Source organism: Cervus canadensis, chromosome 4 (genome assembly GCF_019320065.1).
Source record: "Cervus canadensis isolate Bull #8, Minnesota chromosome 4, ASM1932006v1, whole genome shotgun sequence".
NCBI lineage: Eukaryota > Metazoa > Chordata > Mammalia > Artiodactyla > Cervidae > Cervus > Cervus canadensis.
The window spans coordinates 47,591,189-47,618,735 of NC_057389.1; the positions used below are offsets into that span (position 1 = coordinate 47,591,189).

A 27,547-nucleotide genomic window follows, 5' to 3' on the forward strand; every position below is an offset into this window, starting at 1 on the left:
CCCTGGGATGGTCAAATGCATAAGTGGGAGGTGGGAACAGGGAGCTGTTGTTTAGTGAGCACAGAATTTCAGTTTTTCAAGATGAAAAGAGTTCTGGAGATTGGTTGCACAACAGTGTGAATGTACATACCACCACCAAATAGTATACTGAGAAATGGTTGATTTGGGGAGTTTTGTTATATGTTTCTCACCACAAGTGAAAGTAAAACAGCTGATACTTGGATGGGAGGGTGGACGTGTGAATGGACCTATAGTTTCACTCTCCCTCCTAGCTCAGGAATTACCAAATTATCAGAGTTGTCAAGACCCTCAGACATGGTCCTAAGTCTTTCAATATACAGTTAAGGAAACCGAGGCTTGGAGAATGGATGGTCCCTTGGTAAGGCCAAGCTGACAGGGACTGGGCTCTCGGTGCCATGGGCATGGGGTGACACGGCCCCTCTCACCAAATCGCAGGCCACACCCACCTCCTCCCACTGTGCAGTGGGACCGCCCAGCCCCTGTCCTCCTGGGTCGGGATGATGTCCCAGACCCACCTGGCAGACCCGGCTGACCCTTCCCCTCCTTCCCCAACCCTCCCCCCAACAGAAGCCCAAGTACCAGGTACGCTGGAAGATCATCGAGAGTTATGAAGGCAACAGCTACACCTTCATCGACCCCAGCCAGCTGCCCTACAATGAGAAGTGGGAGTTCCCCCGGAACAACCTGCAGTTTGGTGAGCTGGGGTCTCTGCACCCACCATGCCCTCCTGTCACAGGGCCGGCATGGGTGGCGGGGAGCCTGTGGGCCCTTAGAGAGAGGCCCCTCTGGCACCCCAGGACCTGAGGAGGCTGTGTGTGTGTGTGGCAGGTAAGACCCTCGGAGCTGGCGCCTTTGGGAAGGTGGTAGAGGCCACGGCTTTTGGTCTGGGCAAGGAAGACGCTGTCCTGAAGGTGGCCGTGAAGATGCTGAAGTGTGAGTGCAGGAGGGGCTCTGGGGTGGGGGAGCGGGTAGGAGGTAGTAGACACCACCAGGATGGTCTGTCCTGTGGTCACGGGGCATTGCCCGCATTTTCAGCCTGTCAGAGCCTGGGATCAGGGCTGAAGCCACTGTTTTCTTTGTGAGCGCCAGGCTCCCTCTTACTCCTGGGTGTGGAAGGGCTTCTGACTGAACCCCAAAGGGGCTGGGATGAGAGGCCACCCTGGGGTCTGGCTTGGCCACAGCTTGGCCTGCCACCCAAACCAGTTCAGTGACGGACCACCTCTCCTCTCTCTCCCAACTCCCATCTGTATGTCCTCATCTATTCTGCCTCTCTTGGCTTCTGATGATCTTGGGCGCTCTGGGTGCCCCCTGCTTTGCTCCCCGGTGCCTCCTGTGTGTGGCTCTCCACGTCCTGTCCTCTCTCTGTGGCCCCACCTCCCAGCCACGGCGCACGCTGACGAGAAGGAAGCCCTCATGTCAGAGCTGAAGATCATGAGCCACCTGGGCCAGCACGAGAACATAGTCAACCTCCTGGGAGCCTGTACCCATGGAGGTGAGGGGCCCTGGCAGGCATGCGGGGCCACGGTCTTGGGCATCTGAGGGCCCCGGGGTGGCCTCACTCCATCCATCTTCCCCTTCCCATTCCCACAAAGTGAAGGTAGGATCCTGTCTGGGCACCCCTTGAATTCCTAAGGCCAGACGCCTGGACTGGTCAGAAGCTGCTTGTGGATGACAGGCAGTTCTGGGAGCTCTGACCAGTGGCTCTCAGACATGCGTGGACATCAGTCACCTGGAAAAGGAGCAAAGAATGCAGATCTTCAGACCCTGCTCCAGGGAGTCTGATGCTGTGGGTCTAGTGAAGCCCTCCAAATCTAACTTTAAGCCCCACTCAAAGAGGCTGGGCACTCACCGCAGGCCCATTGAAGTGTCCCAGGAACCACTGGGATTCAGTCTGCCCCATCCTATTCTCCTACAGCAGCTATGACTTAATATGGAACTGCCTTAGTTTTCCTTGGAAGAAAGAATTCTTCAGCTAGTTTTTTGGGGGTCCCTCTGCTCTAGACAGATGTGGTCACCAAGGCCCAGAAAGCATGGAGGGCTGCTTACAGTCAGGCAGGATTAGAATCCGGGGCTTCAGAGTCACAATCCAGGTTCTTATTGCCCTTTCCCCACATCCTTGTCCAGGTGGGGTGGTGGATAAAGGGCGCACTGACCCCACTCTCTTGGCTGCTCTAGGCCCTGTCCTGGTCATCACTGAGTACTGTTGCTATGGTGACCTGCTCAACTTTCTGCGAAGGAAGGCTGAGGCCATGCTGGGACCCAGCCTGAGTCCAGGCCAGGACCCCGAGGCAAGCACTGGCTACAAGAACATCCACTTGGAAAAGAAATACATCCGCAGGTAGTATCCTGGCAAAGGCCAGGAAGGCCAGGACTGGGAGGTGGGGCCCCATGTCTGTTCCCAAAGTCAGCTCAGGGTTGGGTGGCTGTGTGGTCTTCACCTTCCCGTTCGTGCTGTGGGGAGTAGCTACCTGTATTATGTGGGCACTTTAGTTTGTTTCCTACTTATTCCCATCACCCAAGGAATATTTGAGCCCCTACTCAAATATTCTGAGAGTATAACGGGCACAGATAGGCAGCTCACAGTCTGGTGGAGTCAGGCGTTAATGGATCATTTTATTGTGTGTATAAGATCCATTCGGGGCCCTAGCTAAAGACAGGCAAGTCTTGGGGATAATGGCCCTATTTCTCCCATAGCATGTGCTATGAGGCCTGGAGGGCACCCATCCCAATTTTGAGCAGCCATGGGGAAGTGGGATAGAACCTGTTCCTTGTTGGATGACAGGGGGCAAAACAGCATAGCTGTGGCCAGGTCCTTGGTCCACTTGGGCCTCAGTTTCCCCAACAAGCCATCCAGGCAGAACCTCTCAGTCTTTCTGCTCTCTCGGTAATGCTGTGATTCCTGGAAGCCACACAGAGGCAGATGGACAGAGCCACATGGGGAACCACAGAGAGGAAGTGGCCGGCTTTGTGTCATACACGAGGCAGAGGCAGAGGCGGGGCCTGGTTGGACCCTGCTGCTGCCTCCTTGCCCAGTGCTCACCTGAGTCCAGTGTTGGACTCAGGGCCTGTGAGGCCTCGGGGCCAGGCTGCTGCGAGCTGCAGCAGGATCAGAAGGGTATACACTGGGCTCCTATCCTACCACTGTCAGCTACCCGGTCTGGGAAGGCAGAAGGGGAAGGAGACCATGTCACTCTATCCAGTGACCTCAAGCACGGGGGCTGGCAGGATCTGCTTCCTCTTCGGAGTCTCTGACACCCTTTGGAGAGGGTGGCTCATACTGGGCCTCAGCATGCTGGGAACTCAGGGCAGATCAACTTGAAATGAGAACAGAAATCAAGTGTTAGCTTCCATATTCATGATTTCAAGGGCAAATGGCATGTGACCCAATCTTGCTTATAGTATAGTTTCCAGACCAAGAGAGAGGATGGTTTTTCGATGGTCAGACTACAAATAAAACACTGGATTGTTTTCCTAGGAACACTAGAGTAAGGACATCATCACAGTACACATCTCTGTCACAGAAGGGGGCAGTAGGTGAGAGGTCCAGGCTCCTATCTGGTTGGAATATTAGAAGCAGTGGTGTTTCACAATCTTAGAAAGTGGAAAAAGTGTCACTCAGTCATGTCCGACTCTGCAACCCCATGGACCATAACCTACCAGGCTCCTCTGTCCATGGAATTTTCCAGGCAAGAGTACTGGAGTGGGTTGCCATTTCCTTCTCCAGGGGATCTTCCCGACCCAGGGATTGAACCCAGGTCTTCTGCATTACAGGCAGACGCTTTACTGTCTGAGCCACCAGGGAAGCCTATCTGGACCTTAACAGCTACCCAAAGCACAAGCTCATAGTCTTCTGAGAGCTGTTAGGCATGTACCATCTCAGGCACCTCCAGACGTGCAGAGTCAGAATCTGCATTCAAATAAGATTCTCCAGGTGATTCACATGCACATGAATTAGTTTAAGCAGCTCTAGATCAGGCCTCCACTCTGGCTGCACACCAGAATTGCCTAGAGAAACTGGTGAGTGGGAATGACTAAGTTTTGTCCCTAGTTTCCAAAGTCTTTAGTCTTGGGGGAGGGGGTGCGGTCTGAGTATCTGGAGCTTCCCAGGGTGAAGCCAGAAGGGAGAGGCACAGTGCAGACAAGTGGACTCAAAGAAGGGGCCCTGGCGTAAGCTCAAATCCCCCCTGGGGCGTTCCAAGGATGAGACAGACGCTTTTTGAGGGCAGAGTGAGGACTAGGAAGAGGAACAGCCCCAGGGCAGACTAGCATTAGGAACAGTGGAGAAACTTCTAACAGGCAGAGCTGTTGAAGATGCAATAGGCTGTAAGCGCCCTTGCTGGATGGCCAAGCACGAGTCACTGATCACTCAAGAGAGGGTGGTTCAGAAACTGAAGTCCAAGTTGACTCAGGTTCCTTCCTCTCTGCTAAGTGGCTGGGCGAGGCCTGAGCTGGGCAGTGGGAATGATGGGCCCCTCTCCTCTGCAGGGACAGCGGCTTCTCCAGCCAGGGTGTCGACACCTACGTGGAGATGAGACCTGTGTCCACTTCTTCGTCAAATGACTCATTCTCTGAGCAAGGTGCGAGGAGGTACCCAGGGCTGAGGGAGAGGAGAGGGGCTGCTGGGTTCGAGGTGGGGCCGGGGGCCGGGGGCGGCAGTCAGCGGGGCTGCCCTGATGCCTCTCCCGACCCCAGACCTGGACAAGGAGGACGGGCGGCCGCTGGAGCTGCGTGACCTGCTCCACTTCTCGAGCCAGGTGGCCCAGGGCATGGCGTTCCTTGCTTCCAAGAATGTAAGTCTCAGAAAACAGGTCCCTCTGTGTGGTCACCCCGGGGGGCGGGGGCAGCTGAACCCGTGAGGCTAGATGGGTGAGGACACGGGGAAGAAAATGGAGTTTGTGAAGGGGGCCATGCTCCCCACAGCACAGACTGGGGTGTCTAGAGCTCGAATGCTGGCTCCGCCACTTGCTGTGTGGCTTTGAGCAACCGCTGAACTTCTCCAAGCCTAGGTTTCTACACCTATAAAGACAGATGCAATCGCAGGATGGCATGAGGGTAAGACAGGGTTACGATGTGTGCAGATACTTAGGGGAGGGCCAGCCCTGAGGGTGGCGGCCGCTGGTCCTGTTAGCAGCTCCAGAGCTGTTTCCAGGCCCATGCAGACCACCGAGCTTCTGAGGCGGCTCCTGATGCTCTCAGCCAGACGGCCAGTCATGGCGGTTTCTCAACACTGCCTGTCTGACCACATGACATTTTCTCAGACTTGGGTCATGGTAGAAGGCAGGGCCTGGAGCCAGGGTATGGGACCAGAAATGATGGCCACTGCCTCATCCCCCAAGCCCTCTGGGGCCCTGGCTGCTCCTCCTGAACCCTGGGCTCAGGCAGGGAGGGGCCAAGACTGACCCTCAGCGCCTTCCCTCAGTGCATCCATCGGGACGTGGCGGCCAGAAACGTGCTGCTGACCAGCGGCCACGTGGCCAAGATTGGGGACTTCGGTCTGGCTCGGGACATCATGAATGACTCCAACTACATCGTTAAGGGCAACGTGAGTGCTGGGAGGGCTGGGCCAGGCAGGGGAGGGGTGGTGACCTGGGCCCAAGGTGACCGGGGTCTGCTCTGCCAGGCTCGCCTGCCCGTGAAGTGGATGGCGCCAGAGAGCATCTTCGACTGCGTCTACACCGTTCAGAGCGACGTGTGGTCCTATGGCATCCTGCTCTGGGAGATCTTCTCACTCGGTGAGCCGCTGGCCCGGTCAGGCTCAGCGTGGGGCTGGCTGGTGCTTGGTGACCCATGGCACCTGCACCTCCTGGAGGATGCTGGCCCAGGATGCCTGGAGGTCAGCGCAGAGCAAGGGCTGCCGAGGGCGCAGGGGCGGGGGAAGCATCTTAAAACGAAGTGTCGCGGCTCCAACGTGGGCTGAGCCCCTCTACCCTGACAGCACTCCCTCCAGGCTGTTTCCTTGCATGCTATTTCCCCTTGTCTGAGACGTGCATGTCCCTGAAGACCCAGCGCCCGTTTCTGGGGCACTAAGACAAGTACCTGAGCTCAGCCCGTCCATGTGCTCCTCCACCGACCAAAGCCTGTGCTGGAATTCCGCGGGTGTAATGAGACCTGAGCAAAGGTTTTCTACATCCTCGAAGTCTATAATTAGCAGGACACCTTTGGCAGCGCCTGGCCCGTAGTAAGCGCTTGTTAAGGGGAGCTGCTGTTCGACTACCACGTCCAGCTGGGACCCGACACCCAGCCCCGCCAAGCTGCAAGGGGGAAGGGGACGGCGGGCACTGAGCATCGTGATCTTACCTTTTGCAGGGCTCAACCCCTACCCTGGCATCCTGGTGAACAGCAAGTTCTATAAGCTGGTGAAGGACGGATACCAAATGGCTCAGCCCGCATTTGCCCCAAAGAACATGTAAGTGAAGCACCCCGGGGTTTGGTGGAAGTGAATGGAAAGGTGTGTGGCCCATCTTTCCAGTCCAGTGTTCTAGGGCCAGGTTTCCTCTTGTCCACAGTGGACTAATGCAGACCCCTTTTAGCAAATTTAGGGTTTCCACGGGTTTTCCAGGTAGCATGGAGGACATTCTCAAAGAGGGATCTTAACAGGGGCTGGCCCCAAGACGGATGATGAATGTTTCATCTGGACTCTGCTATTATGAGCCCAAGAAGGCTCTTCTCTTTGCTTCTGTCCTGGCGGCCGGCCTCTTGCTCAACACAGCCACCAGCCACTGCACTCTCGTAACCGCCTCCCGACAGCCGGCCCACCACAAGCTCCTCACTGGCTCCCTGCCCTCACCACAGCCCTTCCGCAGGCCTGCTGGCCCGTCTCGCCCACTGCGTCTTTCTCCAGCCACTGTCTCCCCACAGCTGCTCCCTGCGCCACCCAGGGGCTCCCTGCCAAGGTGGATGCACGCAGCCCGCTAACCAGCTCCTCACCCACTTTAGTACTACCACCAAGCAGCCGCTTAAACCTACCTGCAGGCAGCAACGGTGCCCCTTTGTGCCAAGAGCTTGGGCAAAGTAGCATCCCTGAGCTTTTCTTAATTTTCAGGTCCATTCTGACAAAAAGCCCCCTTTCCCAGGGTTACCGGAAATATTAGATAAAGCACACCAAAGAGTTCACACTGGTCTTGTGCTAAGCTCACTTCTGACTCGGTTTCAGGACCTCTGCCAGGCAGGAGTGTGTATGTGTGTGTACGTACGTGTGTGCACACGTACATGATGACTCCCAGGCCCATAAGCGGCTGCTTCCTCTCCCGTCTCAGATACAGCATCATGCAGGCCTGCTGGGCCCTGGAGCCAACGTGCAGACCCACCTTCCAGCAGATCTGCTCCCTCCTCCAGGAGCAGGTTCAGGCAGACAGGAGAGAGCGGGTGAGTGGGGTCTGGCTCATGGTGGGCGGCTTGGTTAAAGCTGAGCCTGAGCCTTCGGGACTGACCGTTCCCTGGCCTCTCTGCACCCAGGATTATAGCAATTTGCCGAGCAGCGGCGGCAGCAGCAGTGAGCCAGAGGAGGAGAGCTCCAGCGAGCACCTGACCTGCTGCGAGCAGGGTGACATCGCCCAGCCCCTGCTGCAACCCAACAACTACCAGTTCTGCTGAGGAGGGGACCACAGGGAAGTACTGCCCTCCCCGCCTCCAAGCTCGCACCTCCTCCATGGATGGGGCACCACGGGAAGAACATACAGACTCTGCCCTCCGTCTTTTCCCTCAACAGCCCGGCCCAGCTCTGAAACTCAGGAACGGGACCTCTATAGGTTGGTGAGAACCCCACTCCCAGGGCCTGGGCCATCACTGCCAGTTGGGGACTGGGGCTGAGCCCCACCCCACCCTACCAGTTCTCAAAGCTGTGGCCTCAGCTTCACTATGCCAACTGGGAGAACACCCAGCTCACTCTTAACCTGTTCCCACTTCTGGGAACTGCCTCCCATCCATCCCTCCTGTTTCAAGGGAAATGGACTGATTTGGTGACTGAAGTTCCCAAGAGGAAACCAAGGTTCCCTGGGCTTTGGCAGAATGGAAGGGACAGCCACTGAGTGGCTCGATGAGAGCAGACAGATGCTTAGGACTGTGCTCAGGCCCTGGGAGCAAGCTGGCTCCTCTGGAAGAACCTAACTGTCCCCCTCTGCCTCTAAGCCGTCTCTCCACAGCCCCACCCCGCCCTGGGTCTGGTACTGCTGCAATGAGCCAGGTGGCAGCTAAAAGCTTGGAGTGTTCTGTTTGGCCCCCACCATACTGAGGTGGGAGGCAGGGGACCTGTGTGGCTGGCCACACCAAGCAAGCAGCACCTGCTCCAGGTTGACTCATCATAACTAACAGTCACACTGTGGAATGTCCCTGTCAGCATTAAACTAACCCCATTAACACAGCCGGCCTCTGTGTCTCTGTGCCCCACGGACTCCCTGGGACTGCCTCCGTCCTTCCATGGTGAGTGACCCTCCCCAGCACCTCTGAGGCCCAACCACACTCTACCCCACACAATGAGACTGGAACTGACTCTTGTTGCACCCAAACCATATAATTTAATAAACTTTATTCTGGTCAGGGGAAGAGAGAGGGGGGGAAAAGCCATCTATCCCACTCCTCTCAATAAATTAAGTAACACGGCCAGTTCCCGTGCCCTAGGCAAACCATGGGCACTTGAGCCAGTCCCGCTGTTTCCTTACGACCCAGTCTGCTTCCCCTTCACAGAAGGGAGTTTTCCTGCTGCCGCCAGGTCATGCCATGCTCACGGGCCACTTCCTCTTTAGGGGAGGAAGGAAGCTGCAGCAGCAGTGGCCAGGAGGGGTCCTCACAGCTTGAGGCAGAGGAGAGTCCTGGAAGGGAGCAGTGGCTTGCCCCCTTCCACCCGCTCAGCTGCCCCCAGATGTGGGTGCAGAAGAACAGGAGAGAGATGCATGCCTATAAAGACCCTCAGAGCTAAGGAAGGCCCCGAGGCAAAGGCAACAGGCTGCGGGGGAGGGAAACGGCATCCCCGGCCCAGCCAGGGCCTCCACCCCGACCCGCAGGCGCCCCGGGGAAGCAGCAGTCTCCCCAACTTCTCTCAGCCTCCCTGTCACTCTAGTGGACACATAGTGCCACCCATTGAAGTGTACCTCTGGGTCTAGTAAGGAGCGTCCCGGTGCCTCTCCCGACCTCTGGAAGGCTGAGAGCCAAGGACCCCAGGCTCCACCGAGCTCAGGAAATGGAAGCTCTTTGGTCAGTCCCAGCCTCAGAGGCTGGTCCCTGGATGGATGTGCCTCGGGCAAGGGCCTTGCTATGGCTTGAGACGTGCTTACTCTGTGGCCGTGGCCCCGTCCTCTTCCTCACCGTCCTCCTCCGCCTCCGTCTTGATCTGAGCAACCCCAAGGCGGTATAGGGTGTCACGGATGACCACCTCACCAGGCTGGCAGCTCTGCACAATGTCGTGGATCTGCCGGTTGACGATCTCGCGGCTGGTGAGGAAGTCCATGAGGCGGTTGTAGAGGTAATAGTGAGTGGCATTGTCAAAGGCAATGGGCCGCTGGCGGACGCTGTTTGGTTTGCTGTCTGCAAAGGAGGCCAGGATGGCTGCATAGGGTGCCAACTCAGGACACAGGGCCAGGGAGTGGTGTCCAGCACTAGGGTCACCAGGACTGGGCTGTGTGCCTGCATGGACGATGCGCCGTGCGGCAGTCTTGGTGACCGGGTGCTGGACAGAGTGCTCGGCCTCTGTCATGTCCACTGTATAATGCTGGTCCAGGAGTTCTGGGCAGGACACACTCTAGAAGGGAGATGAGAGGGAAGTCCAAGCTGTGTGAAGGATGGCGTGAAAACCGGCTCAGTCAGCTCTGTTTCAATCCTCCATTGCCACAGGGCAGGCACATCTTCCAGGGTAATCCCCCGTTCCTCCTACCCTGGGCCTCGTGTGATGCAGGGGACAGTAACAGTGGCCACCACCCAGAGCAGACTCGGGATTACCGGAACTGCTCTTACTCTGTCCGTGTCTCATCAATTCTGCCCAGGGCTGCAGGGAAGGTTCCCCCAGAGGCTCTGATGTCCTGCAATGCCCCTCACAAACTCACAGGGTGAGCAATGCCCAGGGAATAATAAGAAAAAGGCAAGTGATGACAACGATGTCCCCTTCCTCCTACCAGTCTAATGTCTCTTCCAGCAAAGGGCATGTGCCTGTGCTAAGAACCCAAGCTTGAGACAATGCACTAAGACACAGAGGCCAGAGCTCTGCTATTAATCTGCTGTGGGACTCTCAACCAGTCCATTTCCCCTTCATGGCCTTACTTTCCCCTTTTAATTAGAGGAAAGAGGTTGATAAGGTCAGCATTTTCTAAGCCACTGTGCCTCTAGATCACAACACAAGGAACGCCAGGCAGCAGATTCAGGCAAAGCCAAAGTAGGGCTGCTCTGGGCCTATAGTATGTTAGTGCACAGTGTCTTCCAAGGTGGCAATCTTCTAGGCTCATCTGCAAGATAATCCCTTTGACCCCCACAATACCTGTGTTTTCACCCTGGGTACACTAAATGACATGCTATGGCCTCACACACAAGGTCAGTAGAGATTTGTGGCATAAATGCTGGTTCCAGTGTACTGAGACAAAACACTGGTGGAGAGAAAAAAAGATGCTGGATGGGTCACAGAAGACCTGCCCAAAGAACCAGGGAGTAAGACACGGTCAGCCTCGTGGGATCCCAGTTTCTCAGAAGGGAACGTACCACTGGTGGCTCCGTGGGGCTAGAGAAACAGCCCTGATTCCTCCCCCACATCTGGTTGGTCAGCTCCGGATAGCAGAGGTCAGCACACAGGGCCACGGGTGTGGCCATGTCAACCACGTACACAGGAGGCCAATGGCGGGAAGAGACAAGCAGATCCACGTGGTCGAGGGCACTCTCGCCCCGCACAAGATACTTGGAGCCGCAGACCACCTGGTGGAGACGGAGGGTATAGCACAGGGTGAGCAAGGCAATCTGCAGAGATGGGTCCACTCACTTCCTCCTAGGATGGTGAACAATCGGGTTTCATGCCTGAAGTCCTGCTATCCTACAGGAGCCTCCTGCTCCTGTCCCCAAGTGAAGTCGCCAGTTCACTCCCACATAGGAGAAGAGCACCCAAGCCTCAAATGAGGCTGAAACACACCCCCCACCTCCCCAAGGCACTGGCTCCAAACCCCCCTCAACATCGCACCCCTAAACCCCATCTAGCCCGATGGTTCCCAAGCTGCTTGGTGCCTGCAGCTCTGAGATGGTTAGAAGCCAAAGTCTCCCTCTGAATCCACAGAATCAGCCTCTGGGGGTGGAGTCTGAACACCTGTATTGCAAGCAGCCCCCTACCAGGCCCTGAGGGAGCCGTCCAGATGGGAACCTCTGGTGAAGGCTACACCTCCCCAAGCAGGATTCCCCAAATGCCAGGCTACTGCAGGGCAGCTCTGTATCTACTTTCTGTCCACCGTGTCCAATTCTGCCTCTACCTCCCTCCTCCACAGCAGTGCTGGCTATTGCCTCCAGGTACTATTGCTGCCCTCTCACAGCCCCAAAATCTATAGCGCTCACACCCCTCTGAGTCCTCCTCGTGAGCTGGATGCCAGTCACATAACACGATGCTCAGAGAAGGCTCTGACTTGTCAGGGGTTATAAAAAAGGGCTGATGACCTGACTCCCTTTTGGTAGCCAGTCCCCTGCCCACTCTGAACTGAAGGCTTTGTGAAGCTGTCTTCCCCATTTAGCACTTACTTTTTCAGGAGGCTTCCTATCCTGGCATCTCCTTGGTTCGGGATGACTGTCATATAGGGCACAACCTTCCCAGAGCTATCCTGGCAGCCACATACCCTAGGCACACTCTCTACAGACCTAAGGAGTGATCTTCTGAGAACCCAAATCAGACCATTTCCCATTCAAACCATCCAAAGGGCCCCTCACCACTCTTGGAAGAAAATCCAAACTGTTCCTCTGGCCCACAAAGTGCTACATGATCTGGCTTCCAGAGACTCCTCCCACCTCCCTCCTCCGCTCACTAGGCTCCCCTCTCAGGACAGTGGTCACACCCCTTCCCCAGCTCACATGGGGCTCTCGGCCTCCTCTGGCTGCCCCGCTGGGCAGCAGGCTCCTCTCGGCTGCTTTCTATCTCTGATCCTTGTCTAGTTCCTGCAGAGCCGTTGCCACGAGCCATGAAAAAGTTGCTGAGTCGTGTCCAACTCTTTGCAACCCCATGGACTGTATAGTCCATGGGATTCTCTAGGCCAGAATACTGGAGTGGGTAGCCTTTCCCTTCTCCAGGGGATCTTCCCAACCGAGGGATTGAACCCAGGTCTCCCACATTGCAGGCAGATTCTTTACCAGCTGTTGCCACAGCCATGGTGACTTTATTTCTCAATATGACAGCACTGAGGAGGAGTGATGTCTTTGCTGCTCACCCTCGTACTCTCCACCACTGATGCAGAGGCCAGCACACAAAAAGGCGTTTACTACTCTCTGGTGATGACCACAGCGGCCCAGCGACCTAAGTGCCAGCTCCGGGATGAGATCCTCTGTGTGGGTAAACTGACATTCACTCCGAGTTCCTCGTCATCCTCTTACCTGGTGGGGGCACACCTTGTAGACTTTGCCCCCTGTGAGATGAGGTGGGGGCTGTCGAGCTCTGGCTCCATTCTGAACAGATTCGTAGAGGGCCAACAAGGAGAAGCAGAGCTGCTCCTAAGCAGAAGGAGCAGCTTGGTTAAATGGTGGTAAACGCTCAGGGGCCAGGATTGGTCCACAGCAACTAATGCTCGCTCAGGGCGAATGAATCAACTGGTAAGGCCAGAGCAGGCCTTGAAGCCTCACCAGCCCAACGTCCTGTACCTAAAGGTACTGATAGGAACACCGAGGCCCTGAAAGGACCAGGTCACAGAGACAGCCACACTGCTCAAGCTGCCAGGCTCTGAGGCCTGGGTTCTCCTACTACTTTTAACAGGGCAGAGAAGGGATCAAAGAGGAGCCAACATTTGGATCTGAACTTAGCACATAGGATTTTTAAGTGTGAAATACATAATATATGGGTACAATATGCATACACGCATACTCACTCTATGAATGCTACAGCACTTCTTTTCTAAGAGCCTAGAGAGGTGATAACCAGACACTGCAAACATCATGAGGCTGGTATTTTGGTTGTTGTCACTTTGCAAATGAGGAAAATGAGGCTCAGTTTATCCAAGGTCACACACAGTCAGCGGGAGAGCCTGGATTCTTGAACCCGAGTATGGACCCACTACCTTCAACAGAGGAACTGCCTGGATGCAAAGGCCTCACATGTAAGGCCTGACCTGGCTGCTGGCTATCTCCCAGGCTCCCCTGCCCGCCAGCACCCTCTGCCCCAAACAAGTACCCAGTCACAGGGATTTGTATCCTTGGCCAGAAAAATTGCCCACCAGAAAGTCCCCGTCCCCAGCACCGCCCTGAGACCCACCTTGGAGTCTTCTGCCCCAAAGGGGATGCCACACTGCCTCAGCAGGCACTGCAGCTCCTCCTTGCTGTAGGAGCCGATCTCCTCAAGCTTACACGCGCCCTCCTGGAGCAGCCGCACCAAGGCACTGCCGTTGCCTGCAAGAGATGACCAGCTGATGGGAGGCGCTGCCGCAGCCACCAAACACCCTAGGAAGTCCCTCACACGTGCGGATGGACAAGCGGGGGGCCCAGTCCACAGTCGAGCAGGCTCTGCCCCAAGCAAAGCCTGGCGGCTGAGAGAGGGGAACTCAAGGCAGGCCTCAGGGTGTTCTACAGACACACGAGGTCTCGCAACTGGCCTTCTGCTTCTGAAGATCTAGGGGAGATATCCAGCAGAGCACTGGTGCAGAGAGCCCCCAAAACGGGTTGGCTTTTAACCTTTTAAGGTTTTTCAAAACCATGATCGCAGATGCTTACCACACCACAGCAGCTCTCATTTTAAAAATACTCTTGATATGCTACATTCCTGAACCTGCTGATCAACAGAACTATGTGGGGGCCTTACTTATAAAATCAATTTAGCAGGCCATAGCAGAGTCGGACACGACTGAAGTGACTTAGCAGCAGCAGCAGCCAGGATTTTAAAAATGAAATAAAACAGCATTTGTTAAGGAAAAGGACGGTTTTATGAAAGTTGTTACTTACAGACACATACACATGTGCTACTTAAATGAGGAGCACACTGGGTAACAATGTAGAACCTACTGCTCCCTGTGAGTTGCAGTTAAACAAGAACTTCAGCTAACAGCTCACTTAACCATCACAACAACTTAGGTGGTGGGGAGCAGTATCATGCCCCTCTGTAAACAACACAACAGAGAATAGGGCAATGAAGAGATGTGGCAGAGGCCACATGGCTACTAAGTGGCACAGCTAGGAATCAAACTCAGGTTGTCGGAAACCAACATTCTCAAAGGAGCACCTGAGGGCTTCTCAACATATAAGCACAGAGCACCTGCAAAACCGCCTGAAAGACCTGCTGAGCAAGCCTGCCTCCCCCACATCTGTCTGTGAGAATCTCTGGACTGGAGCCCTGTCCCCAGCGTTTTTCACAGGGTTCCCACTGTTCAGTGCAGGGCATGCCAGAAGCCTGACAAGTTCTGTGGGTCAGTCCTAGACAACGTGGCTGACAGCTCTTCAAAACTCTGACTCTCCAGGGGATTTTGTCACAGGTTGTCACTATCTTTCCAGAAAGCTCTCTGGGTGGCCTTGGCCCCCTCTTTACCACTCATGTTGTCTGGCTACAAACAATGTTCCAGACTCCACAGGACCGTGCCCTGACCCCAGTCACCAGCAGGTGGCCTCACCAGGTACTGGCTGCATGTCCAGGCTCTTGTCTTTCTCGGTGTTGACGACCACAGCTCCTCTCATGAGTGGTGGGAAGAAGGGGGCAATGACGGAGGCGTCAAACCTGGTGATGGGGATGCTGGCGGGGAAGGCCACCTGCTCAATCACCTCTGTCTCCATTGTGGCCCAGAAGTCCTCCACATTGACCTCACTAGATGCCAGGAAGTCAGGCCAGGTGAACTAAAAGGTCAAACAGAAACAATCAAAACACACGAGTCACAGAACATCAGCAACATAACACGTAACAGCCTACCGTCTCAACACAGGCTGAGTAGGGGGAGGGAGATTGAGAGCTATGTCCTGCTGGGATACCCCCAAATTTAACATCTCAGTGCCTCGCCTCACTGCTCCCTCCCACATCACTGTATTCCCCAAGACCTAAGTTCCTTCTGCATCTCTGTCTTTATTCCCGTCATTTTCACTGCCTCACCAGGAGAGGTCAGCTACCACAGCCTGTCATGTGCCAGACACTGGCTAATTAACTACTACTATACAAGCCAGAGGGGGCCTGAGGTAAGACCAGACCACCAGAGTGAGGGACAGAAGGAGAATGTGAACAAAGATCTAGTGCCAAACCCTTAATCCCTATGCCTGGCTTGCAGGAATCATGAGAGTAAAATTTAGCGGCACTCTGCGCACTTTCAAGGCCCTGTTGTTTCCTCCCTGCTCACGAAGGTCCTCCCGACATGCAGTGATCTCTACGTGCAGCACGTACCATCCACTGTAGACATCTAACCTTGTGCTATTCAATTCTCCTTCTTGTGAGCCCTGTGATGTGACCCTCAAAGTAAGACCCTGATCCTAGTACCTCATCAGATTTGTGTTCCTCAGCAATGCTGATACCCAGGCTCCATCTCAACCTGGATGAACTAAATCCCTAAGTTTGCTTTTTTAAAAGTGTCCCTAGGTGAGTGGTTCTTGGTGTGAGCCCTGGATCATAGGCAGGAGTACCACATGGGAACTTGTTGAAAATGCAAATGCTCGGCCCATTCCCCATGCACTGAATCAAAAATCCTGGGGGTGGGACCAGCAAGCCTCACACCAGGAAGTTTGCAAACCGCTGTCCAATGTAATTCTTATGACCACGAAATCAGAACCACTGCTCCACATGTAGATGGTCCAGATGTTTTTCCTCTACACAGTCCCCGAGGGGAGGGGCCAACTCTACAAACTCCTCATGGACAACTGCGTATTTGTTTTATACCTTCCTGTTTTAGTTCACAGACTTTAGAACACCCCCATCCGATTCTCCTCATATGCACTATCCAACTTTTCATCCCACACACAAAAGGGAGAAAACTAAGTCCTAGTCTCTAAACACCCAGAAACCCTGAAAAGAAGAGACATGCATATGGAAAGTGAAGGCAGCGCTACTCCATTCTACGAGGAAAGAGCTTTGATCAGGACAGGGCAGGTGCCAAGGAGGACTAGGACACGTGAGCTTTGCAGGAAGGTGGGCTTCTCTCTATTCTGGAGAGCAAAAAGTCAAGCAGTCTGTGACCAAATGTGTTTCAAAAACTGGAGCTCAGGGTCCCAGGAGGTACTGGTGAATACGGCTGTGCTTAAGACCTCAGACTCTACAGTTAAGGAGCGAGACCAAGGCCAGATCTCAGCACCACCCCTTCCCGGCTGGATGAGCTTGGAAGGGCTTCAGTCCCTTCATCTACAAAAATCTCACCGGGTTGAGAAGTCAGTCAGAAAGTAAAGCATTGAGTACAGAGTAAGAACCTGACATATGCAATAAAATGCTCAATAAATCATAGCTGCATTACTATTAACATTTCCACAAGACAAGCAGATTTGAATGAGTCTGGAAAGAGCCTTTTTCGTGATAATAATACAAAAGCAGTTCATTTTACCCACAAGGGACACTCAGAAGGCTCCAGTGGTATTATGCCAGTTTTCATACATCTCATTATGCACCACCCCCTTAAAGATAGAACTGTTTGATCAGTATACATACTTTTTTTTTTAATTGAGAAGAAAAAGAGGAATATGCCTTAAATCACTAATACACTCAGCTGGTCAGGCCAAAACACACCAGAGCTTTTCTTCAGAGGTCCTGAACCATGCCCCAGTGGAGTGAGTTACACATCTAGTGTGTGAAGACTCACATGAGAGTTCAGAGATGGAGAGTCTGCACCCCTGTAACTACTAGCATACTCACTGGGCATCCCAAACCCTATGCAGGCAGACCAGCCCTCTCAGCATGATGATAGGGAAAGTATTCATCTGTGGGATTTTTTTTAAAAATTCCCAACACTAGGTTAAAGAATTTTCTCTATCAGTCTCAATTTGCAACAGGTTTTATCACAAATGGGTGTTGAATAAAACTGAAAGCCTTTTTAAGACATCCAGTAAAATAATCATATGAGTTTTCTCCTCTAAACTGTTAAGTATTCAACTATATTAGTATATTTTCTAATGTTGACATAATCCTCCTTTCCTGGGATAAACTTAAGTCATGAGTTTACTTTACATGTTGTTAGATTTGTACTCATTACTAATTATTAGATTTGCTATTATCTTATTCAGGACTTTGGTATCGATATTCATGTGTACCATCAGCCCAAATTTTCATCTGATATTAAATGTTTGGTTTTGTTTTCAGTTATATGGCCTTATGTCTTACCAAAATAAATCTACTTTTGCAATTCTTCTATGACTAGAATCTTATTTCTTGGATATTTGTTAAAATTAATATATTAAGCCATTTGAATTTGTTGTTATCTCTGTGTGACATTTTTCAGTTAAGAACCTAAGTCAGGTCTTCCCTAGGTGGGCATGGTGGTAAAAACTCTTGCCTGCCTGCCAACGCAGGGGAGACAGGTTGGATCTATGATCTGGGAAGATTCCACATGCTGCCGAGTAACTAAGCCCGTGTGCCACACTATGGTGCCCGTGCTCTCGAGCCCGGGAGCTGCAACCACTGAGCTCACGTGCCCCAGAGGCTGCTCTGCAACAAGAGGTGTGACCTGTCCTCAGTCACTCAGTCAAGTCCGACTCATTGCAACCCCACTAGGCTCCTCTGTCCGTGGGACTGTCTGGGCAAGAATACTGGAGTGGGTTGCCACTTCCTTCTCCACCCAGGAACTGAACCCGCATCTCTCGAGTCTCCTGCATTGCAGGTAGATTCTTTACCACTGAGCCACCGGGGAAGCCCACAAGAGAAGTTCCTGCACCACAACTGAAGAGCAGCCCCTGCCGCCACAACCAGAGAAACAGCCTGCACAGTAACAAAGACCTCGCACAGCCAAAAACACACACACACAATTATGCATACATATATGCAGAGCAGGCCACTCCTTCTCAAAACCCTTCGCTGGCTCTCCATTTCACTCAGCAAAAGTCCTTACAGCAGCCTGGGCCACCCAAAGCCTCTTAAACCTCACATACCCCACCACTCTCTCCCCTGCTCACCAAGAGCCAGCCACATCGGCCTCCTTCCTCCACCACGCCCAGCGAGCCCGCTTCCGACTCCGCTCCTGCTGCTCCCTCTGCCTGAAAATTCCCCTGCTGAAATCTACATGGGCTTCAGAGCTATTCTGATGCCCCTCTGTCAGAGAGGACTTCCCCAACCACCCTCTATAAAGCAAGAATCCCTTCTTCCTGCCACACTGCTCTCATCTCCTACTGTGCCTTATTGTTACTGTGTTACTTTTAATGAATATGTATATTAATAGTATTATCGATATAATATATACAATTATTAATGTTTGTTTCCTATCTGTTTCCTCAAATCAGAAAGTGAGCTCCATAAGCACCGAAACTCCATGGGTTTAACTGCCGTTTCCCAAATGTCTAAAAAGTGCACCTGCTGCTGCTGCTAAGTCGCTTCAGTCGTGTCCGACTCTGTGTGACTCCATAGATGGCAGCCCACCAGGCTCCCCCATCCCTGTGATTCTCCAGGCAAGAAACACTGAAGTAGGTTGCCATTTCTTTCACCAATGCATGAAAGTGAAAAGTGAAAGTGAAGTTGCTCAAGTTGTGTCCGAATTTCAGCAACCCCATGGACTGCAGCCCACCAGGCTCCTCCATCCATGGTATTTTCTAGGCAAGAGTACTGGAGTGGGTTGCCAATGCCTTCTCCAAAAAAGTGCAACCAGTTCATGTTTAATAAATTAGCTGAATAAGTAACAAATGCCCCCATTTCCATCCAGCCTTCCTTAGATGAAAACCTGGGCAGTGGCGGGAAAAGGCTCCTCGCCTTACTCAGGAAAGAATCAGAGCCATCTGCTCCTGGGACCTCATGCAGGAAGGTGGCTGCCAGTGTGAGGAGGCATCTAAAAGTGACCCGTGGTGACCAAGAGGCACTTACCTCCACACTCTTTAGTGCCAGCACATTGTTTTCACTCCTCTGGGCAACTTCCACTTTGGGGGCCACTCCACAGATGCCACAGATCATGTCATTGTAGTCTCGGACAGTGAGGCACTCGAAAGCCCAGTAGCCATTGCACAGCAGCTCCTGCAACTGGCTCAGCTCCTCCGAGGTAAGAGTCTTCTCTGGAAGGAAAGCAAGAGCTCTGAGAAGTTCACAGAAAAAGATCTGGAGGCCACCGGGGATGAACAATGGCCAGGAGGAATAACAATTCTGTAAGAATGCTTCTCTCCTAAGAACATCTACGACTATTAACCACCGGAGGGTCAAGCACCTGGGCTTTTAGGTGTTCAGGTAGCAACTCAAAGGGCAACTGCCATCAGAGTACTGATGGGTGTACCCAGCACCCACTGGGACCCAGACGCTGTGCTGAGAGCTTTGAACACATTCTCTCATTTAACTCACATCCTTAGGAACCAAGAGCTGTGATTATCTTCACTGTGTAACTTAAAAAACTGAGATATAAAGAATAACTTACTGAAACCCACAATGCCACTAAGTAGCAGAGGCCAGAGTCAAACACAGACCCTAGGACCTTGGCTCTACTCCATCTGACCTCATAGCAAGGAAGGGACAGGGGGCTGGATTCTATAGGAATGAATGGAAAAGCGTAAACAGAAAGAAATGAGGGAAGCAAGGGGAAAAATAATTTCAATAATAAAGAGTATGGTGCCCATGCTTAGGTCTCAGTGTGAGCTTTGGAAATGGGGGAAGATCTCCAGAAGCTGTGTATTCAGAGTGAACTTGATTAGCATGTACTAAGGCCAAGTCTACCTATGACCAAAGAATGAGCTTCTATAAAGTCCATTCAATCTTGTGTTGAAGGCTGCTGGACCCGTGGAAAGACTCAAGTTTTCCAAAGTTAGTTCAGCATTTGTAAAACTCAAAAGGAGGAGTGTGTTAGGAAGCCAATGTCTCCTTTTCAAAATATCAGACTCTCCTCCAGGTAATTTTTTCAACAAAACTCCATCACTGAAAATCCCCAGGGAGCCTAGGACTAACCTTGGAAAAAGGGAGGAAGCCAACCTTTACCTGTCTGCTCCTGCACTGACTTCAGGAGAGTGCTGACGGACACTCTGGGGTCCTCCCCCAGCTTGATCTGGTTTCGGATTGCAAACAGCAAGTCCAGGCTCACTAGTAGCTTATTTCCCACATTAAAGAGACCTGCAGATTAAAAAGTGACAACAGAGAAACTCACTGTTAACAACATCCATGATGGCAAAACACTGGATACTAACTAGGTGCCCATCAATGGGGAACATTAAAAAAATAAACCACGGTACATTCATATAATGCAAAACTAGAGGTCACCTGCAAGTTGGTAACCTACAAGCAGCTATGAAGGAAGCTGTTTAACTGGATTCCATTGTACCCAGACCACAGAGCAGCCATCGCAGCATGCAGGAGTTGCTCAAAAAAATTGTGTGGAAGATGGCAGAGTAGAAGACGTGGGCTCATCTCTTCTTATGAAGACACCAAAATCCCAACTAACTGCCAAAAAACCATCAACAAAGAAATGTTGAAACCTACCAAAAAAGATATCCAACATCCAAAGACAAAGCAGACACAACAAGATGGCAGAGGGGAGCAACTACTATAAAATCAAATCCCAAACCCATCAGGTCGACCCACAAGTTGGAAAATAACTATCGCAGAGGTTCTCCCACAGGAAGGAAAGTACTGAGCCCCACGTCAGGTTCCCCAGCCTGGAGGTCTGGCAATGAGAGAAGCAGCCCCAGGAGCACCTGGCTTTGAAGGTAGTGGGGATTGATGGCAGGAATTCCATAGGAGTGGGGTAACAGAAACTATTCTTATAGGGCTCACACAAGGTCCTGTGTGCATCAGGGCCAAGGGAAAAAGTAGTGACCTTGTAAGATCCTAGAGGGGCTTCCCTGGTGGCTCAGACAGTAAAGAATCTGACTGCAACGCTAGAGACCCAGGTTTGATCCCTGGGTCGGAAAGATCCCCTAGAGAAGGGAATGGCTACCCACTCCAATATTCTTGCCTGACAAAATCCCCTGGACAGAGCCGCCTGGCAGTCTACAGTCAAGGCTGTGTATTGTCACCCTGCTTATTTAACTTACATGCAGAGTGCATCATATGTATGTACTCTGCCCAGCCTGAAATGCCGGGCTGGATGAAGCACAGGCTAGAATCAAGATTGCTGGGAGAAATATCAATAACCTCAGATATGCAGATGATACCACTCTTATGGCAGAAAGCAAAGAGGAACTAAAGAGCCTCTTGATGAAAGTGAAAGAGGAGAGTGAAAAGCTGGCTTAGCACTCAACATTCAAAAACAAAGATCATGGCATCTGGGTCCATCATTTCATGGCAAATAGATGGGGAAAAGTAGAAACAGCAACAGATTTCATTTTTGTGGGCTCCAGAATCACTGTGGATGGTGATGGCAGGCACAAAATTAAAAGATGCTTGCTCCTTAGGAGAAAAGTGTCAAACCTAGACAGCATATTAAAAAGCAGACACATCACTTTGCCAACAAAGGTTCCTATAGTCAAAGCTATGGTTTTTCCAGTAGTCATGTATGGATGTGAGAGTTGGACTATAGAGAAAGCTGAGTGCTGAAGAATTGAAGCTTTCAAACTGTGGTGCTAGAGAAGACTCTTGAGAGTGTCCCCTGGACAGCAAGGAGATCAAACCAGTCAATCCTAAAGTCCTGATACTCACTGGAAGGACTAATGCTGAAGCTGAAGCTCCAATACTTTGGCCACCTGATGCAAAGAGTTGACACAATAGAAAAGACCCTGATGCTGGGAAAGATTGAGGGCAGGAGGAGAAGGGTGTGACAGAGGATGAGATGGATGGATGGCATCACTGACTCAATGGACTTGAGTTTGAGCAAACTCAGGGAGACAGTGAAGGACACAGAAGTCTGTGGTGGCTGCATTTCATGCAGGTCGCAGAGAGAGTCAGATACAACTTAGCAACTAAACAACAACATGACCCAGCAGTCCCAGTCCCAGGCATGTTGTTGTTGTAGCGAAGAGGCTCTTTAGTTCCTCTTCACTTTCTGCCATAAGGGTGGTGTCATTTGTGTATCTGACATTATTGCTATTTTTCCCAGCAATCTTGATCTCAGCTTGTGATTCATCCGACCCAGCATTTCACATAATATACTCTGCATGTAAGTTCAACAACAATATACCTAGGCATACACTTGGAGAAAACCATGGTTCAAAAGGATACGTGCACTCCAATGTTCACTGCAGCACTGTTTATAACAGCCAAGACATGGAAGCAACCTAAATGTACATCAACAGATGAATGAAGAAGATGTGGTACATATATACAATGGAATACTACTAAGCCATTGAAAAGAATGAACTAGGACTTTCTTGGTGGTCCAGTGGGTGAGAATTTGCTTGTCAAGACTGGAGACACAAGTTTAATCTCTGGTCTGAGAAGATTCCACACGCCACAGGGCAACTAAGCCCTCGTGTCACAACTACCGAACCTTGCGTGCCCCAGAGCCCATGCCCCACAACAAGAGAAGCCACCACGAGGAGACGCCTGAGCACAACAAAGAGTGGCACCACTCACTGCAACTAGAGAAAGCCCACGTGCAGTGACAAAGACCAGTGTGGCCAAAAAAAACCCCAAAAAACCCCAAAATATGCCATTTGCAGCAACATGGATGGACCTGAAGATTATCATGTATGTGAAGTAAGCCAGACAAAAAAAGGTAAATGTCAAGATATTGCTTATATGTGGAATAAAAAAAGTGTTAAAAATGAACTTATTAATACAAAACAGAAACAGACTTGGAGACTTAGAAAACAAACTTATGGTTATTACCAAAGAGGAAAGAAGTGAGGGGAGGGATAAAGAGGGAATTTTGGATTGACAGATACCCACTACTATATTTAAAATATATAACCAGGGACTTCCCTGGTGGTCCAGTGGTTAAGAATCTGCCTTGCAGTGCTGGGGCCATGAGTTCAATGCCTGGTTGGGGAGCTAGGATCCAACGTGGCATGTAATAACTAAGCCCATGTGCCACACTACAGAGAGCCCACATGCCACAACCACTGAACTCTGCCACGACTGGAGCCCACACGCCACGGTGAAAGATCCCACCTACAACAATGAAGACGCCACAGGCCACAAGTAAGACTCCACGCAGCCAAGAAATACACATTTTTGGAAAAAATACAATAGATAACCAATATGCACCTACTGACAGCACAGGGAACTCTGCTCAATATTCATGATAACCTAAATGGAAGACCTGATACATGCATATGAGTAACTGCATCACGCTGCTATACACCCGGAACTAACACAACATTTTTAATCACCTATTTGCTGCTGTTTAGTTGCCGAGCCATGCCTGACTCTCCCGACCCATAGTCTGTAGCCTGCCAGGCTCCTCTGCCCATTGGATTTCCCAGGCAAGAATACCGGAGTGGGTTGCCATTTCCTTCTCCAGACAACCTTCCAGACCCAGGTATGGAACCTGTGCCTCCTGCATTGGCAAACTGTATTCCAATATAAAATAAAAATTAAAAACAAACAAACAAGAAATCTTTAAGAATAAAGTAAGTCTAAATGCTGTGACATGAAGTTTTCCACAATACATTGTTATGTGAAAAGAACTAATAAAATACATATCAGGGTTTTTTCCTTTTTAATAAAAAATGAAATATCGCCTTACCACCCAATTCAGTCCTTATCACCAAAAGGATTACCATTCCTCCACCTCTCACAGTTATACCATGAGGAAAGGCCAGGAGCATCCTTTAGCCCAGGGATGTACAGGGAATATAAAAAAGGCTAATAACATCACCCCTATGTCAAATCCTGGGATCAAAGACCCAGAAGAATTTAAATGCAGCTAATTTAAAATGAATAAAAGAGGGTGGTTTGACATGTGCACAAAATGAACAAAAGCAAATTTTGGCATATGATTCCCAATAATGAACAGTATAGAGGAGTGGGGAAGACCTTTTTAAACATGATACCAAAGGCTGAGACCACAAATGAGAGGGTCCAAGTTCTGATCACATAAAAATTTAAACAAGGGGAAAAAAAAAAAACCACACACACAAAAACCCAACTCTCATGTCCAAAAAAAATCAAATTTAAAAGATAACTAATAAACTGGTGAAAAACTCCATCAACAAAACAATCCCAAAGAGTGAAAATGTTTACAAAAGAAATTCATGAAACAAGACTGAAAAACACAGAAAACATATAATCTTCCCAGCTGTCAAAGAAATACAACAGGAGGAGAGTGACCAAGATGGTGGAACAGTAGGGCATGGAGCTCACCTCCTCCTACAAATAATCAAAAATACATCTAAAGATGGAACAATTCATACAGAACATCTAAACACTGCAGAAGATCTGAGACTTCCAAAAGGGCAAGAAAATCTCCATATGACCAGGGAGAACAAAAGGGCAGGGGGGTGGGGAGGTATGGGGGAAAGGAGGGCAATCAGGATGTGACCTGTGCCCCAGGGAGGGAAATGAGAAGAAAGGTTCCTGCACCTTGTCCAGCACCTTGTGAAGCCCCAGCACTGGTGGGGAAACCAGCCTGGAACCAGGAGGAGCTTAGACGCCTCAGGGGGAAAGCACAACAGTCAGTGTGAGGAAGGCAAATCGGAGACACTTTGCACAGGTGGTCAGTATGGCCTCCCTGCACTCTCCTGCCTGAGATGCCAACCCACCTGTGCAGGCAGTGGGTGCGTGCTGAAGCTCGGACTTTGGAGATCACATCTGGGAAGAAGACTGGGGTTGGCTGCATGGAGACAGTCTGAAGGGGCTGGAGTGTGGTGACTGACTGTGTACGTCAAAGAAGCCTGGGTCTCCCAGTGAGACGAGAGACCACTGTTGGGGGGTATACAAGGAAAGGGGCAGGAGACCACAGGGGTGCTTCTTTCCCCACACATGTTCTCAGTCAACAGGACACTACCTATACAAGCTCCAGGAGCCAACATGAGCTGCCGCTGCCATCACAAGCTCCAGAGGTATGCGCAGGCCACCCCTACTGCTAAGACATGCACGAGCAAGCACCAATCACTGCCCCCGCTGCTAGCATGCGGCCCCAGGAGCACAGGTAGGCCACTATACCTTCATACTCCCTATCATAAGGATGACGGCAAGCATGGGCTAAGCAAAGAGGTAACAAGCATCCAAACTAAAAGCAACAAAAATATTAAACCCATACAAGCTTATACAAGGATGCTCCCACATATAGTGTTCCAAGACTATGGTAGATAATTGTTTCTCCTAAACTCATACAGTAAGAGAAAGGTAAGTAAAATGAACAAGCATAGGAACCGTTCCCAGTTAAAAGACCAAGAGAATTCCCTTGAAGGAACAAACAATAAAAGATGTTTTCAATCTGAAATTGAGTTCAAAAGAGTAGTAATAAAAATTCTGAAGGAATTAACAGAAAGGCCATCAACAGAAACACAGATTACTGTAAAAAGGAACTAGAAACTATAAGGAGTAGCCAAGAAAAGTTAGAAAATTCATTTGCTGAGACAAAAGATGAGCTAAAGGCAATGAACAGCAGAATAATGCAGAAGAATGAGTAAGTGATCTGGAAGACAGAATAATGGAAATCATCCAATCAAAACAGGAGACAGAAGGTGAAATCAAAAATGACAGCAATATAAGAGACCTATGGGATAACCTAAAGCATGCTCGTCTATGCATAATAGGGACTGCAGAAGGAAAAAGATCAAAAATGTATTTGAATAAATTATGGTTAAAAACCTTCCAAACCTAAAGAAGGAAACAGATAAACAGATACAAGAAGCAGAAGGTCCCAAACAAGATGAACCCAAACATACCTATGCCAAGACAATAAAAATGGCAGGGAAGGAAGAGACATGGGTGTGCCTATGACTGATTCGGCTACTATGAAGGCCAGGAGTGGCAAAATACATTCAAAGCAACCTAGAATATTATACCCAGCAACATTATTTCTTAGAATAGGAGAAGAAATAAAGAATTTCTCAGACAAGCAAATACCAAAAGAATATAGCAATACTACACCTACCATAAAAGAAATATTGAAAGATCTTCTCTAAATAGAAAAGCAAGAAAGGTACACAAAAAAGGAAGTCACAATGGGAAAGTAAAGCACAAAAAAATCTTATTTGTGAAAGTGAAGATAAACACAAGGAACAGCAAAAGGATAAACAAGAAGATGTAAAATAAAATGTGGCGGAGAGGAGTAAAAACATTTAGATTCTTTTTTTAAAAAAGAATGTGTTTGAGCCAATATGACTATCAGTCTAAAGCAAGTAGATATAGGAAGGGGTTAACATACTTGAAAAACAGGGTAACCACAGATCAAAAGCATACAAAAGACTCATAAAAAACAGAGAACACAAGCATAACATAAAAGGAAATCATCAAGCCACAAAAAATATGATAAAAAGGAACAAAGAGGAAACATAGAGCCAATAGGAAAACAAGGTTTAAAATGGCAATAAATACATATTTTATCAATAATTACCTTAAGTATCAATGAACTAAATGTTCCAGTCAAAACACAAGGTGGTAGACTGGATTAAAAAACAAGAGCCTACAACATATTGCCTATAAGATTCACTTTAGGGAAAAGCACATACACAGATTTAACGTTAAGGGATGGGAAAAGATATTTCACGCAAACAGAAATGACAAGAAAGCAGGGGGTTGCATACTCCTACCAGATAAAACAGGCTTTAAAACAAAGGCCATAAAGAAAGCTAGACCTTATATAATGATAAAAAGGGTCATACAAGAAGAGGATATTACATCCATTAACATATATGAACCCTCTATAGGAGCATCTAATTATATAAAGCAAACATTAACAGACATAAAAGGAGAAACTTACAGGCATACAATAGCAGGAAACTTTTAACACCTCATTCACATCAATGGACAGATCTTCTAGACAGAAAATCAGTAAGACAACAGAAACCCAAAATGATACAACAATTATGAGACAATTATTTCAGGATATTACATTAAAAAAATAATAATACACATTATTTTCCAGTGTACATGCAACATTCTCTAGGACTGACCACATACTAGGGCACAAAACCAACCTCAGGGAATTTAAGAGCATAAAAATCACTTCAAACAATCTTCTCTGATCTACAGTAGAATGAAACCAGAAAGCAACCACAGGAAAACAAGTGAGAAAAAAATTACATGAAGAATGAAAGCATTTTACTAAAAAGGCAATGGATCAATATGTAAATCAAAAAGGAAAATTAAAAATACCTTGAGACAAGCAACAATGAAAACACAATCATACAAAATCTATACAAGGGAGCGAAAAAGTTCTTTAAGCTAGGAAAGCCCACAGCTATACAGGCCTTCCTC

The 27,547-nt window shown here is 50.0% G+C and overlaps 2 protein-coding genes across 5 annotated transcripts in view; one reads left to right on the forward strand and one right to left on the reverse strand.

The window, feature by feature from the left end:
• The window catches only part of CSF1R (colony stimulating factor 1 receptor), a 32,646-nt gene extending 24,266 nt beyond the window's left edge, over positions 1-8,380 (forward strand). Inside the window, exons 11-21 of one of the 2 annotated variants that reach the window (XM_043464983.1) lie at positions 589-715; positions 850-954; positions 1,403-1,513; positions 2,197-2,359; positions 4,507-4,598; positions 4,714-4,811; positions 5,441-5,563; positions 5,642-5,753; positions 6,328-6,427; positions 7,278-7,386; positions 7,477-8,380. In XM_043464983.1, coding sequence (XP_043320918.1) covers positions 589-715; positions 850-954; positions 1,403-1,513; positions 2,197-2,359; positions 4,507-4,598; positions 4,714-4,811; positions 5,441-5,563; positions 5,642-5,753; positions 6,328-6,427; positions 7,278-7,386; positions 7,477-7,614 — 1,278 coding nt within the window. In that variant the 3' untranslated portion in view covers positions 7,615-8,380. Of the gene's footprint in view, positions 1-588; positions 716-849; positions 955-1,402; positions 1,514-2,196; positions 2,360-4,506; positions 4,599-4,713; positions 4,812-5,440; positions 5,564-5,641; positions 5,855-5,956; positions 6,207-6,327; positions 6,428-7,277; positions 7,387-7,476 lie in introns of those variants that run through there. The other variant, XM_043464985.1, reaches the window with a different exon arrangement.
• The window catches only part of HMGXB3 (HMG-box containing 3), a 66,972-nt gene continuing 42,039 nt past the window's right edge, over positions 2,615-27,547 (reverse strand). For 2 of the 3 annotated variants that reach the window (XM_043464982.1, XM_043464981.1), the window contains 7 exons: positions 20,225-20,356; positions 19,133-19,317; positions 14,775-14,994; positions 13,430-13,563; positions 12,559-12,675; positions 10,702-10,911; positions 8,510-9,754 (listed from right to left, as the gene is read on the reverse strand). In XM_043464982.1, coding sequence (XP_043320917.1) covers positions 9,287-9,754; positions 10,702-10,911; positions 12,559-12,675; positions 13,430-13,563; positions 14,775-14,994; positions 19,133-19,317; positions 20,225-20,356 — 1,466 coding nt within the window. In that variant the 3' untranslated portion in view covers positions 8,510-9,286. Of the gene's footprint in view, positions 3,336-8,509; positions 9,755-10,701; positions 10,912-12,558; positions 12,676-13,429; positions 13,564-14,774; positions 14,995-19,132; positions 19,318-20,224; positions 20,357-27,547 lie in introns of those variants that run through there. The other variant, XM_043464980.1, reaches the window with a different exon arrangement.